Below are 14518 nucleotides of genomic sequence, written 5' to 3'. Positions count from 1 at the left end.
ATCTAGAATGACCTGATAAACCAGTTGATTCCTAGTCCGCTCACTTCGTGGTAGCTCGATGAGAGTGTGATAGAAGGAGCGAACGATTTGAGGATACACCAGTAAGTCATTTCCTGGATCGGGGTCTACTAGAAACAGCAAGGAATGCTCCCTCAAGTAGCGCATCGCCCATTTGTTGAGTGCTTCTCGCTGTACCGTTTCGTCGATTCTACATTCAGGAATAATTTCAGCTTTGTTGAACAACGCAAGCCTGGACTGTAATCTTGAGGCGATGGTGCGCGAGCGTCTCGGCATAGCTCTTGATCTTTGTGAGAGAACACACTTTTGTCAGGAATGATTGAGATGAAGATGGAGATGAAGATAGCTCAGAGAGAAAACACACTTTTGCAATTGAGATGGAGATGAAGACGGAAATGGCTCTGCATATACGAAGACATTTGCGGTGCCTGTCACATCAGTACTTACTTTACTGTCACCATCCACTGTTATTTTCCCGCTTGAGGACAACTCTTTTCTTCCTTCTTTTTTTTTCAACTAAATAATAAAAAACAAAACTGTCACACTCAACTGTTTATTTCCCGCTTGAGGACAACTCTTTTCTTCCTTCTTTTTTTTCAACTAGATAATAAAAACAAAACTGTCACACTCAACTGTTTATTTCCCGCTTGAGGACAAACTTTTTTTTTTTTTTTTTTTTTTTCAAATAGATAATAATAAAAAACAAAACTGATACAAACTTTTTTCTTTCTTTCGCACTCCCCGAGAAATTATGAATATTTGCACAATGAGACAGGGTACATAACGGACGGTCAAGACCTAATCCAAGTAGGATCTTTTAAACCGTCTGATAGGAGATTCCAACAGTGGTAGAGAACACGGCTCTGATGGTGATGATGGTAGTGACGGAGAATCTGACAGCTATGGGGGCGGAGAGCTGAGAGTAGAAGATGACGGTGATGATCAACATAGATCACAAGTCTCTGGAAGCTCTCTCTTGTTGTTGATGCATCCCTCTTGGTTTCCGTCTTTGGTCATGTAATCTTTCAAACGCTTCATATCTGACAACTTCACTGGCTTTACAATAGATTCCTCTGCTCCTCCTCCCAAGCATCTGTCAATTCGAGTCACTACGATCTCAGATGACATGATTACTCTCAGATGACATGATTAACACCGGAATCTCTCTCAAGGCAAACGATCCCTTGATTTTCTTCAACAACTCATATCTTGTCACTCCAGGCATACAGTAGTTGGTGATGATCAGATCCACCTTCAAACTATCAAACCCAACAGAACAATTATTCTCCTCGTTTAAACCCAGAAACTAAAGTACTCTTATTCCACTATCCACCGCAGTCACTTTACAGGAAGTAATCTTGACCAAACTATTCTATCAACAAGGCTGTCATCGATAGCCAAAACATGAATCTCTTCAGAATCAGACAAAGAATGATCCATTCCAACTCCATCAACAAGAAAATTAAGAGTCAATTTCCTCAAAAACTGCACCAGTATTTTTTGCTGTTCATTTTTCATTGTTTGAGCAATGCACAACTATAATTTTGTGTAATAAGGATGGCAATGACATGAGTTAAATGGTTTCTTTTTTTTTTTTTTTTCTTTTTTTTTCTTTTTTTTTTTTTTTCATGCATGACTATGAACGTATTAGTTTGTCAAAATGCAAAAAATGTGTGTAGTGAATGCATGGTAGTATTAAAAGAACGAGTGTAGATGTGTATAAACATGTATGAGTGATTAACAATCATGCAAGTATATATGGACATGTATGGATGATTAACAGATGTACAAGTACATATGGACAAGTATGGATAATTAGCAGATGTACAAGTATATATGGGCATATATGAGTATTCAAGTATATATGGACATGTATGGGCCATTATGCTTGTGCATGATCATAACCTAGGCTAACATATATGACAAATGTATAAAGGATGTACATGTATGGTTCAATGAATGTATATACACAGGTATGTATCAAGTACATATAAACATGTAAATGAGGAATAAAGGTACATGGTATTTAAATGTACAGGAAATAAATAGAGTTAAGGATAGGAGAATCCCCCATTGTTCCTAACAAAATCAGGTTCCTACCAATTTCTGAAGGTCTCGAACCGGATCTAGGGTTATGTAATGTGCATATGGGTGGCATATCTAACTATAACGCGGCTACGCGAGAGGCCACTGGATCAGGTTAGTTCACACCCCATATCTGGAAGTGGAACCCATCCCCCAATATCTTGAAGGGACGTCAATCCAGGAGGATGTTTTTCCTTGCTTACGTGAGGACAAAATCCATCAAAAGCAAAGATCAACCCTCACTAATCACTAGTAGGACCCGGTTTTTATGGGTCATTTGTGTGCATGTGAATAGTGATGTATGTGCGGGGGAATCATACCATATCCTCAATAAACACTCAAATTTTATCAAACCAAAAACCTGTTATTTTATCTACAATCATGAACAAACACATTAGATTCCTCAAAATGTTGAAAGAAAAATGTACAACAAAATAAACAAATCAACCAAATAGGAAAACACTAACAAAAAGGCCCGACCCCTTTGGTACAACAACCAATTTTCCCCAGTGAAGTCGCCAGCTAAAGCAACCGGCTTGAAAAAAACAATGAAGTCGCCACCAATTGATTTTTAGGATGCAATTGGACATCCGTTCTGGTCTACGAGAAAAATGGGCAAGGGGGTCTATTGAGTATGAGGAAGGTGTTAGGCACCCCACAACTCCCGAAAACGGTTACCTTTAAATGTTTTCCTATTTGACTCTAATTTGTTTTTGAAAATCCCATTTTGATGGGTCTTATTGGAATGTAAAAAATCCACTTGGAGTGGTTTGGAGAACAAGGTGCACGGGATCATTGGGGTCATTCCCGACTTGGCCAAGGATTGGATAAGGTAGCACTTGGAGTGGGTTTGGATATTTGGGAAGAAGGGACTCTTGAGGACTTGGTTGATGTACCAAAAGGGCCCACAATCAAGGAATATTCAATTTAAGTCTTACTCACAATTATGTTCTTCATGAGAAAAGAAAGAATCTATTTATGGCTCATTGAATGGGTCAAATATCTTTAAACCCACCGTTGAGTCCGTAAATAAATTCTCCTAATCCCTAAAAACACATTTGCTTTCAGGATCCACGAAATCCAAATGTTTTCAATGAATGCCAATGGAACCCCAATATCTTGAAGGCTCTTTGGTATTTAAAGAAAACATAAGGATTCCATAATTTAATCTTGATGTGTTTTATTAATGTGAGACGGCTTGGATTAATCCAATGACTAACGCGTTGCATTTATTTTCATGGCATTTAAACAATCCTAACATGCATCTAAGACATGGCATAATGTGAGAAATCAAAGTCCTAAGCATGCATTCTAATGCAATTATCATTCACAAAAATCATTTTCTAATGTCTATATGCTTCTAGCATCCTAGAATATCATGTATGCATTTTCTATTTTACATCCACTATTTTTGTTACACTATTACAAGACTTACATTTTACAATTATGTACAAAAGACAAATATAAAATATTATACAACAATTGGGATGTTGCCCACGAGACCCATTGCTCAAATCCGGCCCAAATCCTCTAAGTTGCCCTTCGGCCCATGCGGTCACAAGCCCGATCCAAGCCCAACAAACACAAACACAAACACAAGAATGGTCAAATGGGATCCAACGTCATAAAAACTCAAATCAAATTAAGTCCATATACATTATAAATATGCATACATAAACACATATATACAAATATACAAACTAGAATATATACATATACGAACACATATACAATCTATATATATATACACACACGCCGCATGCATGCATGCGCACACTCACCATATAATACACATATACATGCTCACAATATATATATACACAACACTGTATACATATATATATACATATATATATACACACGGACACAAACCCATATATATATACATTCACAGATACATGCTCAGATCAAAAAATAACAAAGGCCATGTTTCATTCAAGATCAACCATAGATATTCTAGCAACGCACGGACAAGTTAAAATCAAACTCAAATTAGTATATCACATACATGAGACAGAGTTTCGATCATTCATCATCACCAGATAATAAACACATACGCACGTACTCACACTATGAACCCGAACTAAGCATAATGACATAGAACTACACACACATGGGCATAACAAATATATTTTCAGAAACTTGCAGAAATGGATTCACAAGTATCTTCAGAAACGGTATTATCAAAAACATAGAGTTTGAGGAAGGATGAACATATGGGCAAGCTTTTTTACTGTCACAGACATGGAAGCTAACCAATACAAACTAGAATCAAGGCACAACAAAGAAATGAAATCAGATTCAGAGGGACGGATAACTACCTTCTTAGGAGGATGAAACCCGATTTACGTCTTAGCTCCTTCCGTCGGTCTTCTTCTCCCAACGGTCCCTTCTTCTTCAAGTTGAGTTGCTCTCCATTTTTCTTCTCTTCTCCCCCTTCCCCCTTTTTTTTTGTTCTTCTTTTCCACCCCTTTTTCTGTCGCCGCCTCCCCCCTCTTCTTCTTTTCTTTTTTTTTTATTTACCCAATTTCCCCCTACTTTTTCTCTCTTTCTCCCCTACCTTTTCTCTCCTTTTCTTCTCCTTTTCCACCGATTTCCTTCCCCTTTTTCTCCTCCCCTTTTTTTTTTACCTTTCCACCACATTATCTTTTTTGTTTTTTTGTTTTTATATTTATATTTATATTTTTTTATAGTTTTGTATTTTTGGCCGGACGAAAACCGGTTACTACAGGTACCCTAAACCCGGCATCAAAAACCAAACCCGACCCTAAACCGTAATGGGTTTGAAAATCAAAACCAAAACCGTTTCCAAACCCTATAGGATCGGTTTTCGGATTTTAAATGGACCGGGTATCCTATGGATAATGCTTGGATCGGTTTTTTTTTCCATCCCTAATCACAGATGGTACCATAACAATAAATTTTGTAAGGTCAAGTCAAAATTTGGCTGATCCATTAACCAAAGATCTCGCAAGAGATATGGTGTGGAAAACATCAAAAGAGATGGGATTAAAGTCCATTACTAAACAATCACCAATGGTGGAAACTCAACTCAACACTTGAAAATTCCATGTTCTTGAGTTCAACGAGCAAAGTACATCATATTAGGTGATGGAAAGTACTTGAAGTGTATATACATCCCAAGGAAAAAGTGCTTTGGACCTATAAGGTAAAGAAGGAGGTTGAGCTATAAAGTTCTTAATAAGCTTATAACAAAGTTTGTGAGGTATTATACTTATAGGAGTACCTTTGATAAGCTTATCTACGTGAGTGTCGAAAGTGGTGCCGCTTTCTATGCGACTTGGACTTGTCTCTAAAGCGCTCACTAAAATAGGATACAGACGCAAGGCCAATCCAAGCGTCGGCAAATAAGAATAACCTTTCTATCGAAAGTTTGTATGTGTTGTGTGACCGGTTCTTCGAAAAGGATCACTAGTTCAAAGTTCGTCTACTATGTCATCCTGAATAACCTTGATATACATACTCTACATGAAGGTTCAAGTCCTACAGACACCTTTGTTTATGCACAAATTTTCAAATGAACACAATAAGTGAATTTTTCATCCGTTTTTTGAAAATGGTGGAGGAATGTTGACATATTTTCAAAATAATAAAGAAATTTTTACATTGGTAGTTTCATACCAATGGACACAACTCTTCTCTTACAACTTCTCTTGAACACAACCCTTCACAAGATGTGTGTTTCTTTTTACAAGAGATGTCTTTCTTTTAGACACAACCCTTCACCAAAAAGGTGTGTTTCTTTTTGGACACTGGATTCTATTCTTGCAAAATAGAATTTCAAGCACTTGTTAAAGTTCTGTTTTTCTTGGTCATTCTTGGGTGTTCTTCCTTTGTGCAAAGGCCGAATATCAAAACGTTAAATACGTGATGCTTCATTGTATCTTGGAAGTGTATTTGCTGCTATCCTGTACACACCAAAGTGGTGGAGGCAAATAACACTTTAAGGAAAGCGTTAATCCGCGCCTTGAAGCAAAATCTAAATTGTCAAAAATTCTCCAACATTCTACATTGCTGAAAATTCTCCAATATTCACTACGACGGTCACGGTGAACTCCTCCAATTCTCTCTTTTTTCTCTACTCATTTTCCAGAGACACGTTCCTAACTTGGCTGTCCGAATTCTATTAGGCGATACCATCCTGGTGTCAAGAACATTCACGACTGTCATTCTCTTTCCTCTTTGCAAATTGTTGATGGCCCCATTGAAAGATCAATTGTCGTTTCAACCGTCTAAGATATGTTTGTTCACGTATTTCCAGGTTTTTCTAAAAAAAATAGGTATAAAGCATTTATAAGCCCTCCTACTACACATGGGGTTCACTTTAAGCCCTCCTACTTTTTGGGTGAACATTAAGCACTCCTACTATTTTTGGTGAATTAAATAAGCCCTTTTTGTTAGAAGAATTAGAACTTCCGTTTTGTCTCTGTTAGTTTTTTTTGAGTTGGCACATCAGCTTCTTTTGACTTGCCACATCATTTTTGTTTTGTGACATGGCAATAATTTTATAATTAATTTTTCAAAACAAAAAATCAATGGAAGATTGTCAGATTTGCTTTTTTTAAGGCAATTAATAACAAGTTTATGTCCAATAAACAAAAATAAATAACAAGCTCAATAGTTTAATTCAAACTAATTAAACATCCATCAACAGGTGATGTCCATTTCATATTTTCCAAACACAAATCCAGACACTGTACTAGAGTATGATCAAAGTAACTTTACGTCCATATTTTTAATCTAAAATCAAAATACTACGTTGAATGATGCTAATCCAGACATTGGCTCTATTGTGTGGGAAATTTAGTAGTGCTTGAAGTCTTCTTTGAACCATGTTGAATGACTCGAGCATTTGATGTCCCAGGCTGCAACAAAAAAATACTTCAAGTAAATGAGTTGTAGAATTGAAAATATAAATTGAGCAAAAGAATTAGTGGCGCTTACATTTAAGATTGTTCTTCCAGTATCTGGATTAATGTAGACACCAATACCAGAGAAGTTGTTGCTCTTATTTGTTTTACGCTTGGTCTTCTTCAGGTGAGTATTGGATGCTCCACTTTGTTGAGTTGTCGGGCTACTAATCTCTGCTTCTGTTGTGATTATCATTTTTCTCTGCAATTATGATTACCATAATAGGTCTTCATGACTTGAAAAGAATTTGCATCTCTGTTGTATGATGCATATATGTGCCACTTACAATTTTTGGAACCTTGACATTTTGCTCTAACTCGCCCTGGTTCATTCTTGACAAACTTGATATCCCTATTGGTAATGATTGCATATTTTGTTAAAGCATCCTTAAACTCTTTCAAATCATTAAACCACATGTCAAGCTCAAAATGAGGGACTTTTGTGGTTTGTCTAAAAGATGGGTACCCACTCCTTCTCCTCAATGCTTCATCCTTTGTAGCTTCTGGTTCTTCCTCACTATCTATAAAACTCCCAGGGTCTGAGGAGTCAAAATATTCACTATGTTCACCTCCATTGGAATCATTGTCTTCATTCACATCATCATTGATGAGTCCCTCATCTCTAATAGCATTAGGCCCACCAACATTAGAAATATCATCAACAAACCCACCACCACCATTAGACATATCACCTTCAAATTGTTCTCCGTCATACCTGTAACCACTAGTCCTAACAACATTATCATCATTCATATATTCATAAAACCTTCCACAATTTGCCATATAATTCCTCAATTTAGCTCTTGCACTGAACACTTCATCGTCAATCTCCAATGGATTGTCTTCCTCAAGGAGAACTATGTCCCTCATTTCCTCCTCATCTATTTCATTGACATTTGAAGTGTCATGGTTGGGATATTCGACAATTGGTTTGTGCAGTGCAAGAAATTTAGTTGTTTTGCCATAGTTTGGAGTCTCCACATCATGATCAAAATAGATGTCAATAAAGCCTCAACAGTCACATCTTCTATATAAATAATCATTCACACTATCCTCATGCATTCTCACTAATCCACCATTCCCCATGGATAAATTAGGATCATGGAAGAATATTTTAGTTATATTGGAGAAATTGAACTTTTTGGCTAAATCATCAAAATATGAATACATATCCAATATGAATACGATAAGTTGTCTTTAGCAATAGAAAGCATATCCATTCCCCCCCCCCAATCTAAAACATCATTCATGATATTTGAAAGAAACGCCTCACCATGGTGTAGATATACTGTATACATTTCTATGTCCATCTGTATTCAAATTGGGGATAAAAAATCTAAGAACAAATTAGAAATTTCACCTATAATCAGTAGAATCACAAGAAAAAATAAAATTTACAAAAACATTGTTTGAATATTCCATGAAAAGAGGACACTTATCGGTAAGTACTCACAAATGAGAGAGACCGGAGTGATGGACACAAACTGCCAAACTTGGATCTCAGCTTAGAGAGAATAATATAGTGTAGATGATGAAGTGCAAGAGGGAGGAGGGAGACGGCAGAGTTTAATATTTTATTAGGGTTAGTTTATTTGAAAGGATGGGGGTTTTATTGCCTTGGAAAATAATAATTATAAATTGAAGTGGCAAGTCAAATTAAAAGTAACGGATACTTAACGGAAGTTTTATTTATTTTTTTTATAGAAAGGACTTATTTAATTCTCCAAAAATAGTAGGACGGCTTAATGTTCACCAAAAATAGTAGGAAGGCTTAAAGTGAACAGTAGAAAGGCTTATAAATGCTTTATACCAAAAAAATAATAATAATTGAAAATTTTGTCTTCTCTTCGTGATAAGTTTCATGGCATTGTAGAGTTGTAGACTTTGTAGTTTTTTTTTTATCTGACAATAGAAGCACACACATGCACCACACATGTATCCCTCAAACTCACACACACATACAACCCACACACACTCACATAATTCACACAAATGCTACTCACAAGGATTGAACCCTTAATCACAAGGTAGACTTTGTAGTACAGGTTATCTTTAGGACAATGCTAGAGACCCCTAAAAAATGACCCTCAAAAGTCCCCTAAATCTATGTAGCATTAAAATGACCATCGATTAAAAGCACATATGTAGGATCTACTTCACATCCAACACTCCACATTAAATGGGGGATTTTTGAGATCACTTTTTTGGGTCTCAAACATTATCCTTATCTTTATGGATTTACTAATTTAGTTTAAGTCAAGCAAACCTAACAATCAATAATTTGAATTGCCCTATTTTTTATTGGTAAGGAGTTAGTAAGGACCATGTGATTGGTCCTACAATCCGTACGTATCACTTATTTTTTTCAAACTAATTAGTAATGATTTATCTTCTATTGGCACCAGTCTTTCAATTGGAAAATCAAACTTCGGCTCTGTTCCTTACATGTGTTATTTTGATTTGGGCAGATAATAAACAAATATTCGGGTTTCATTATTTTCATACTCGGTAACTTTTTTTTTTGCCTAATAGATGTGAAAAATAAAAATAAAAATAAAAATACACATGGTAATTTTTTTTAAAAGATTATTCTTGTCCTCTTTCGGTCACACATCAATGATAAAAGTAGGGCTGTTACTGGTATGGTAAATTATCCATTGGTATACCATTACCGATAAATTGGTTACCGAAAATAACAGAAGATTGGTATACCATTACCAATTATTCGGTACGGTAAATTTACCGATGATTTCGGTAACGGTAACGGTAAGCAAAGTTCAAAACCGGTAAATTTCCCGATTACCGACATATATATTAAATATATATTAATATTATTTTTAGTTTTAGTTTTAGTTTTAGTTTTATTTAATTATGACAATTAGATTGATCTAATTTAATCTAGACCATTGATTATTTTTAGGATTATCATTTATATATCATTAGTAGCAATTTCATTAACTTTAAAGCAATGTTTGTTACATAACAAAATGTTTTGCTGGTATTGATTACATGTTTTTCTTCTCCTCTTTTATCTTTATTTATCTTGTTTCTTCTGGCATTCCTGTTTGGAGTTTAAAACACTTCGGATACTAAAAATATTAGAAATTAATGAAATGAACGATTTTCCGTTATAGATTGTTGGAATAATGTTATGTGAATTCTCCTTTCTTTTTTTCTCCGATTGATAGGTCTTTTCTCTTATTCACATATAGCACAATGATCACTCTCATTAATCTATAATTTTTATTATTGGTATTGTAGGCAAGATGAAAGTGTTGTAGTCTCATACAATGACTATTAAGCACAATGCTACTTGATGCATTTTTTTTCTTCTCTTTTTTAAGTAGGTTTTAAGAATTGGTAAATTTACCAATTACCGGCTTACCATTACCGATCGATCGGTATACCGACCATCGGTATACCGACTCTTCCGGTAACGGTAACGGTAACATTTTTTGAGTTACCGAAAGAATTGGTATGGTAACGGTATTCCGTGTTTGGTAACGGTAACCGTACCAATAACAGCCCTAGATAAAAGGATCAAACCAAAAAAAAATCCAAAAAAAATAATAATAATTGAGGAGGAAAAATTTAAGATTCCACGTCAGACAGAGAGGAAGACACGACACTGCCTAACGGGGGCAGGCAGATTTATCTATAAATTCATACAAGCGAGTGATACGCTGAACCAGTCCGTCGCCTTCCTTGAAACGCCTTCTTCTCTCCCTCTAAAATCGCCATTGATTTGTAGCCTTGTAGGTTCGTGGAAGCAACAGCTCCCCCCTTTCAATTACAGTGTCGAATTAACGCCATCTACCTTATCTTCCATTTTGGTACGTGCCTTTGTTGTCCTTCGTTTTTATTGTCATTGCTAGTAAGGTTGTTTTAATTTCGTGGGTTTACGGGAGATCTGGTTTTGTGTAATTTGATTTGAATATGCTGTAGATCTTATGCTATTAGGTGGTTTTGATTTTGTTTTGAGATTTGGAACGCCGGCGGCATTTGTTTGGATTGCCTGGAAAGGAACATTAATGGTAAAGTTACATCTTCTTTTTTCTTCTTCTAATTCCTGCGAAATTTTTCTCGAGAATCAAACCAGGGCTATTGCGATTGATTTTCTGGGAAAAGGAATTGACAAATTGCGACTCACGTTAGATTGCAATAACTATTATAGAGGGCAACGAACGATATTTTTAGGCAAAGACTTACTATCGATGCGTGGTATGAGAGGATCATCTCGCAGAGGCAGCTTGGACACGATCCATTCGGTGAATATCTTTTTTTGTGGAGTTTTGTTATGAGGATATCGTGCTTGAAAAGTTAGGATTTGATATAAAATTAAGTTGATTTGTTTGTTGCATCGTAGGCTGCTTGTGAAACCCATACTTCTCATAGAATCAATATTAAATCAAATCTTGAATTTAAATTATGCATATTTTACAGCTGCTTTTGTATTGAGTTTGGTGAGAATGCATCCTTATACCTTGCAACCACGCAGAGGTTTAATGGTTTCAAAATTCTTAAATGGATTGACGGTAGAGTTTCCTTAGTATTGAAGTGGTGTGAGATTACATGCTTCTGTTTTCTTTGAAGTTCTCTGCACCTATGGAACTTGACTCTACGACAGCTTAGAGTAGGGTGTCATTCTTTTCATGCCTTATGATTTTTGCACAAACAAAAACCAATATGTGCTCCTTCCCTTACTTTTCTGCTTAAAATCTTACTTTCATATAGGCTTACTGTTTATTTTAAGCCTTACAAGTTGCTCTTTGTTAAACCTCCATTACCTTTTCTTATATGTTATATCATGCATTTGGGTTATAAATTTCTCATTTGGTGGGTTAATTAGAGCTTAGATTTGGGGTGCTGATGTTCCTAAAGTATCAAGGAGACTACGGCATCAATTTTGATAGTTGTCTTCGGGCAGGAGGTTTTGATAAACTAACATGGATAGCGTGTGCTGATGTTCGTAAAGTAGCAAGGAGACTACGGCATCACTTTTGATAGTTGTCTTTGGCAGGTTGATAAACTAACATGGATAGCGTGTTCAAGATTTTCCTTTCTTAAGTTTTAGTAGTTGAAGATTCTAGAGTTTTAGTGACACCGAAATGGCAAAGGAAAATTGAAAAAGAAAATATTATTAGACAAATACGTGATGACAACTTGTAAGTTCCTCAATGCGTCTCCTCATTTGGTTTCTTTATTTTGGTTACTGCTCCATGCATCTTTGTATGGCTTTCCTTTTGTCATATTTATGTTATGCTCCAACTATAATAATAAAAAAAGTTGTGGCTTCGTTGTTATTTAATTGAACACAATTTATTTATCATTTTTGTTTTATCTTGAACTTTAGATTCTAAAAACTTTTAGGTATCCATTACCCTTTTTGAATGCAGTTTCTGGCTGTTAGTTACATGCTCTTGTCAATACAAGTGAAAATCCACTAGATCTTGGTATTCCAAAGAAGTTGAATCCCAACACTTATTATTATCCTTATTATTTTTTTGTTATAATCCTTATTCTAGCTTAGAACTCCTAAATGAGGTGCGCTGTTGTGTTCTTTGGTTGTATGCTAGCATCATGTTAGACCTCTATGTGGAGGAACTTTGAAAAGCGTTATGAGTCCTTGATCTGTTAGTGGAATTTGATAGAAGATTTTGAGTTTTAATTAGAACAGAACTTCTACTGATGTTGCAGAAAAGAGATTATGTTTGAAGGGTAACTAGTCACGACTTTCATACTTCACGTTTCATCCAAAATTTAGTTTTATATTTATTTTTTGAAAATCATGCTTCGCCTGATTCTGACTAAATGGAGAATAGACATTCATTTTTGTAGGTCCTTTGAGCTGATGTGTCTTAAATCTCTTGAATTGGTTATTGGTGTTATGATTATTTTCCCGGTGTTGGTCATTTGTTTCACCATCAGTGGACGTTGTAGGCCCGTAAGTAATTTTTTTCAACTATGTATGTAGTGGACAACTTTTCTTTATCCCTTTTGGCCTTTTGTTTTGAAATAAAGATGGCCGTGCCTTTTTTGTTTGGTGCATCGCTGTGTTCTGAATAGGATAGTTTGGTGGAAGTTGTGAAAATATCTTGTACATATTAGTTGATTTAGATGATCTATGTGCAGATGACTTCTTAGTTTTATCTTTTCCATTGAAGGAGTTAGCTCTAGTTTGGTTGCAGGGTGGTTGGTCATTCCTTTTCCTAGTTAATAGACGTGAACTTGTTGTAGGATCCACTTCTTTAATTTCCTTTTTATATCTCAGATCTGAAGCAATTTTGGTGACTAGAAGAAAGTTGCGAGGACGTATCAATGGCCTTTGAGCAATACTATGCAAGGGAATGGAAGTCAGTTGCAGGTGCAGGAACAGGTACAGAAAACTTCAACGGTTGTTTTGACTGCAACATCTGCTTAGATTTTGCTCGTGAACCAGTTGTCACTCTCTGTGGCCACCTCTACTGCTGGCCCTGCATCTACAAGTGGCTCCATGTCCAGAGTGCCTCTCTTGCCTCTGATGAGCATCCTCAATGCCCAGTTTGCAAGAGTGATATATCTCACACCACCATGGTTCCCCTTTATGGCAGAGGCGAAGCAGGAGAAGCTGAAGGCAAGGCACCATTCCGGGATATGATCATACCCCCTCGGCCAGCCGCATGTGGTACTCAATTGATGCTATCTAATACACTTCCTAGTGGTCAACAGCTTGTATATCGTAACCCTTATCAAAATCAACACAGCCCTCCACCATACAGCGGTCTTGAGGAGGATTCTTCTCCATCACGGATGTTTAATATTGCAGGATCTACGATGGCTGGTATGCAGAATCCAATGATTGGGATGTTCACGGAGATGGTTTATGCTAGGATATTTGGGAACTCAGAGAGCTTATATGCATATCCCAACTCATATCACCAATTAACCGCAAGTAGTAGCGCCAGGTTGCGACGACATGAGATGCAGGCAGACAAGTCATTGAACCGGATTTCGATTTTTCTTTTCTGTTGCTTTCTTCTCTGCCTTATGTTATTTTAGGTAACGTGGCTTGCCCTGTTTTGTATACCTTGTAAAGAATGACGGAGTAAGCTTTATGAATATGTAGATGAGATATATCATATAGTAAGTAATATATGTGACTACATGGAGTTATTATTGGAGATATCGGATCTGGTTATGTTCGAATACCATCCATCCGGTCCTGTGTCACATTACTCTGCCATGTCAACGTCATTTTACTTCTTATGGAGTTGCAGGTAAACATGTACCCTTTTTTTCTTGCATATAATCTAAAACGTTGTAATTTTATTCTCATTAACTCTAAGTCTCATCCTGTTATGTTAGTTTTTTTTTTTTTTTGAAATATTATAGAGAAATATATTTGCGATTAGAATCAAACTTTGGACACACATGCCTAATCTAATTGATTGTCAACTGAGTCATCTCTCGTTGGTTCTTGCTATGTTTGTTGATGTGTCATTGTC

At 36.1% G+C, this 14518-nt stretch overlaps 1 protein-coding gene across 6 annotated transcripts; it reads left to right on the top strand.

The window, feature by feature from the left end:
* The first annotated feature begins 10710 nt into the window (after positions 1–10710).
* LOC119989573 (E3 ubiquitin-protein ligase RMA1H1-like) lies at positions 10711–14211 on the top strand. Of its 6 annotated transcripts, none has more exons than XM_038835182.1 (3): positions 10718–10867; positions 10995–11068; positions 13306–14211. In XM_038835182.1, exon 3 carries the CDS (start codon positions 13353–13355, stop codon positions 14070–14072), a length of 720 nt encoding a protein of 239 aa, XP_038691110.1. In that variant the 5' UTR covers positions 10718–10867; positions 10995–11068; positions 13306–13352; the 3' UTR covers positions 14073–14211. The 6 variants fall into 6 exon arrangements, with proteins under 6 accessions (XP_038691109.1, XP_038691110.1, XP_038691111.1 ...); XM_038835183.1 differs by having other exon boundaries at positions 10721–10867; positions 10980–11068; XM_038835184.1 differs by having other exon boundaries at positions 10726–10867; positions 11017–11068.
* Positions 14212–14518: the final 307 nt, after the last annotated feature.

This window comes from Tripterygium wilfordii, chromosome 21, assembly GCF_013401445.1.
Source record: "Tripterygium wilfordii isolate XIE 37 chromosome 21, ASM1340144v1, whole genome shotgun sequence".
NCBI lineage: Eukaryota > Viridiplantae > Streptophyta > Magnoliopsida > Celastrales > Celastraceae > Tripterygium > Tripterygium wilfordii.
Note: the sequence above shows the minus strand (reverse complement) of the source record. Positions and strands in the feature narration are given on the sequence as shown.

Bases quoted from the DNA above. Each gene is read 5' to 3' on its own strand.
- LOC119989573 (XM_038835181.1), top strand. From the start codon at position 13,353: ATGGCCTTTGAGCAATACTATGCAAGGGAATGGAAGTCAGTTGCAGGT.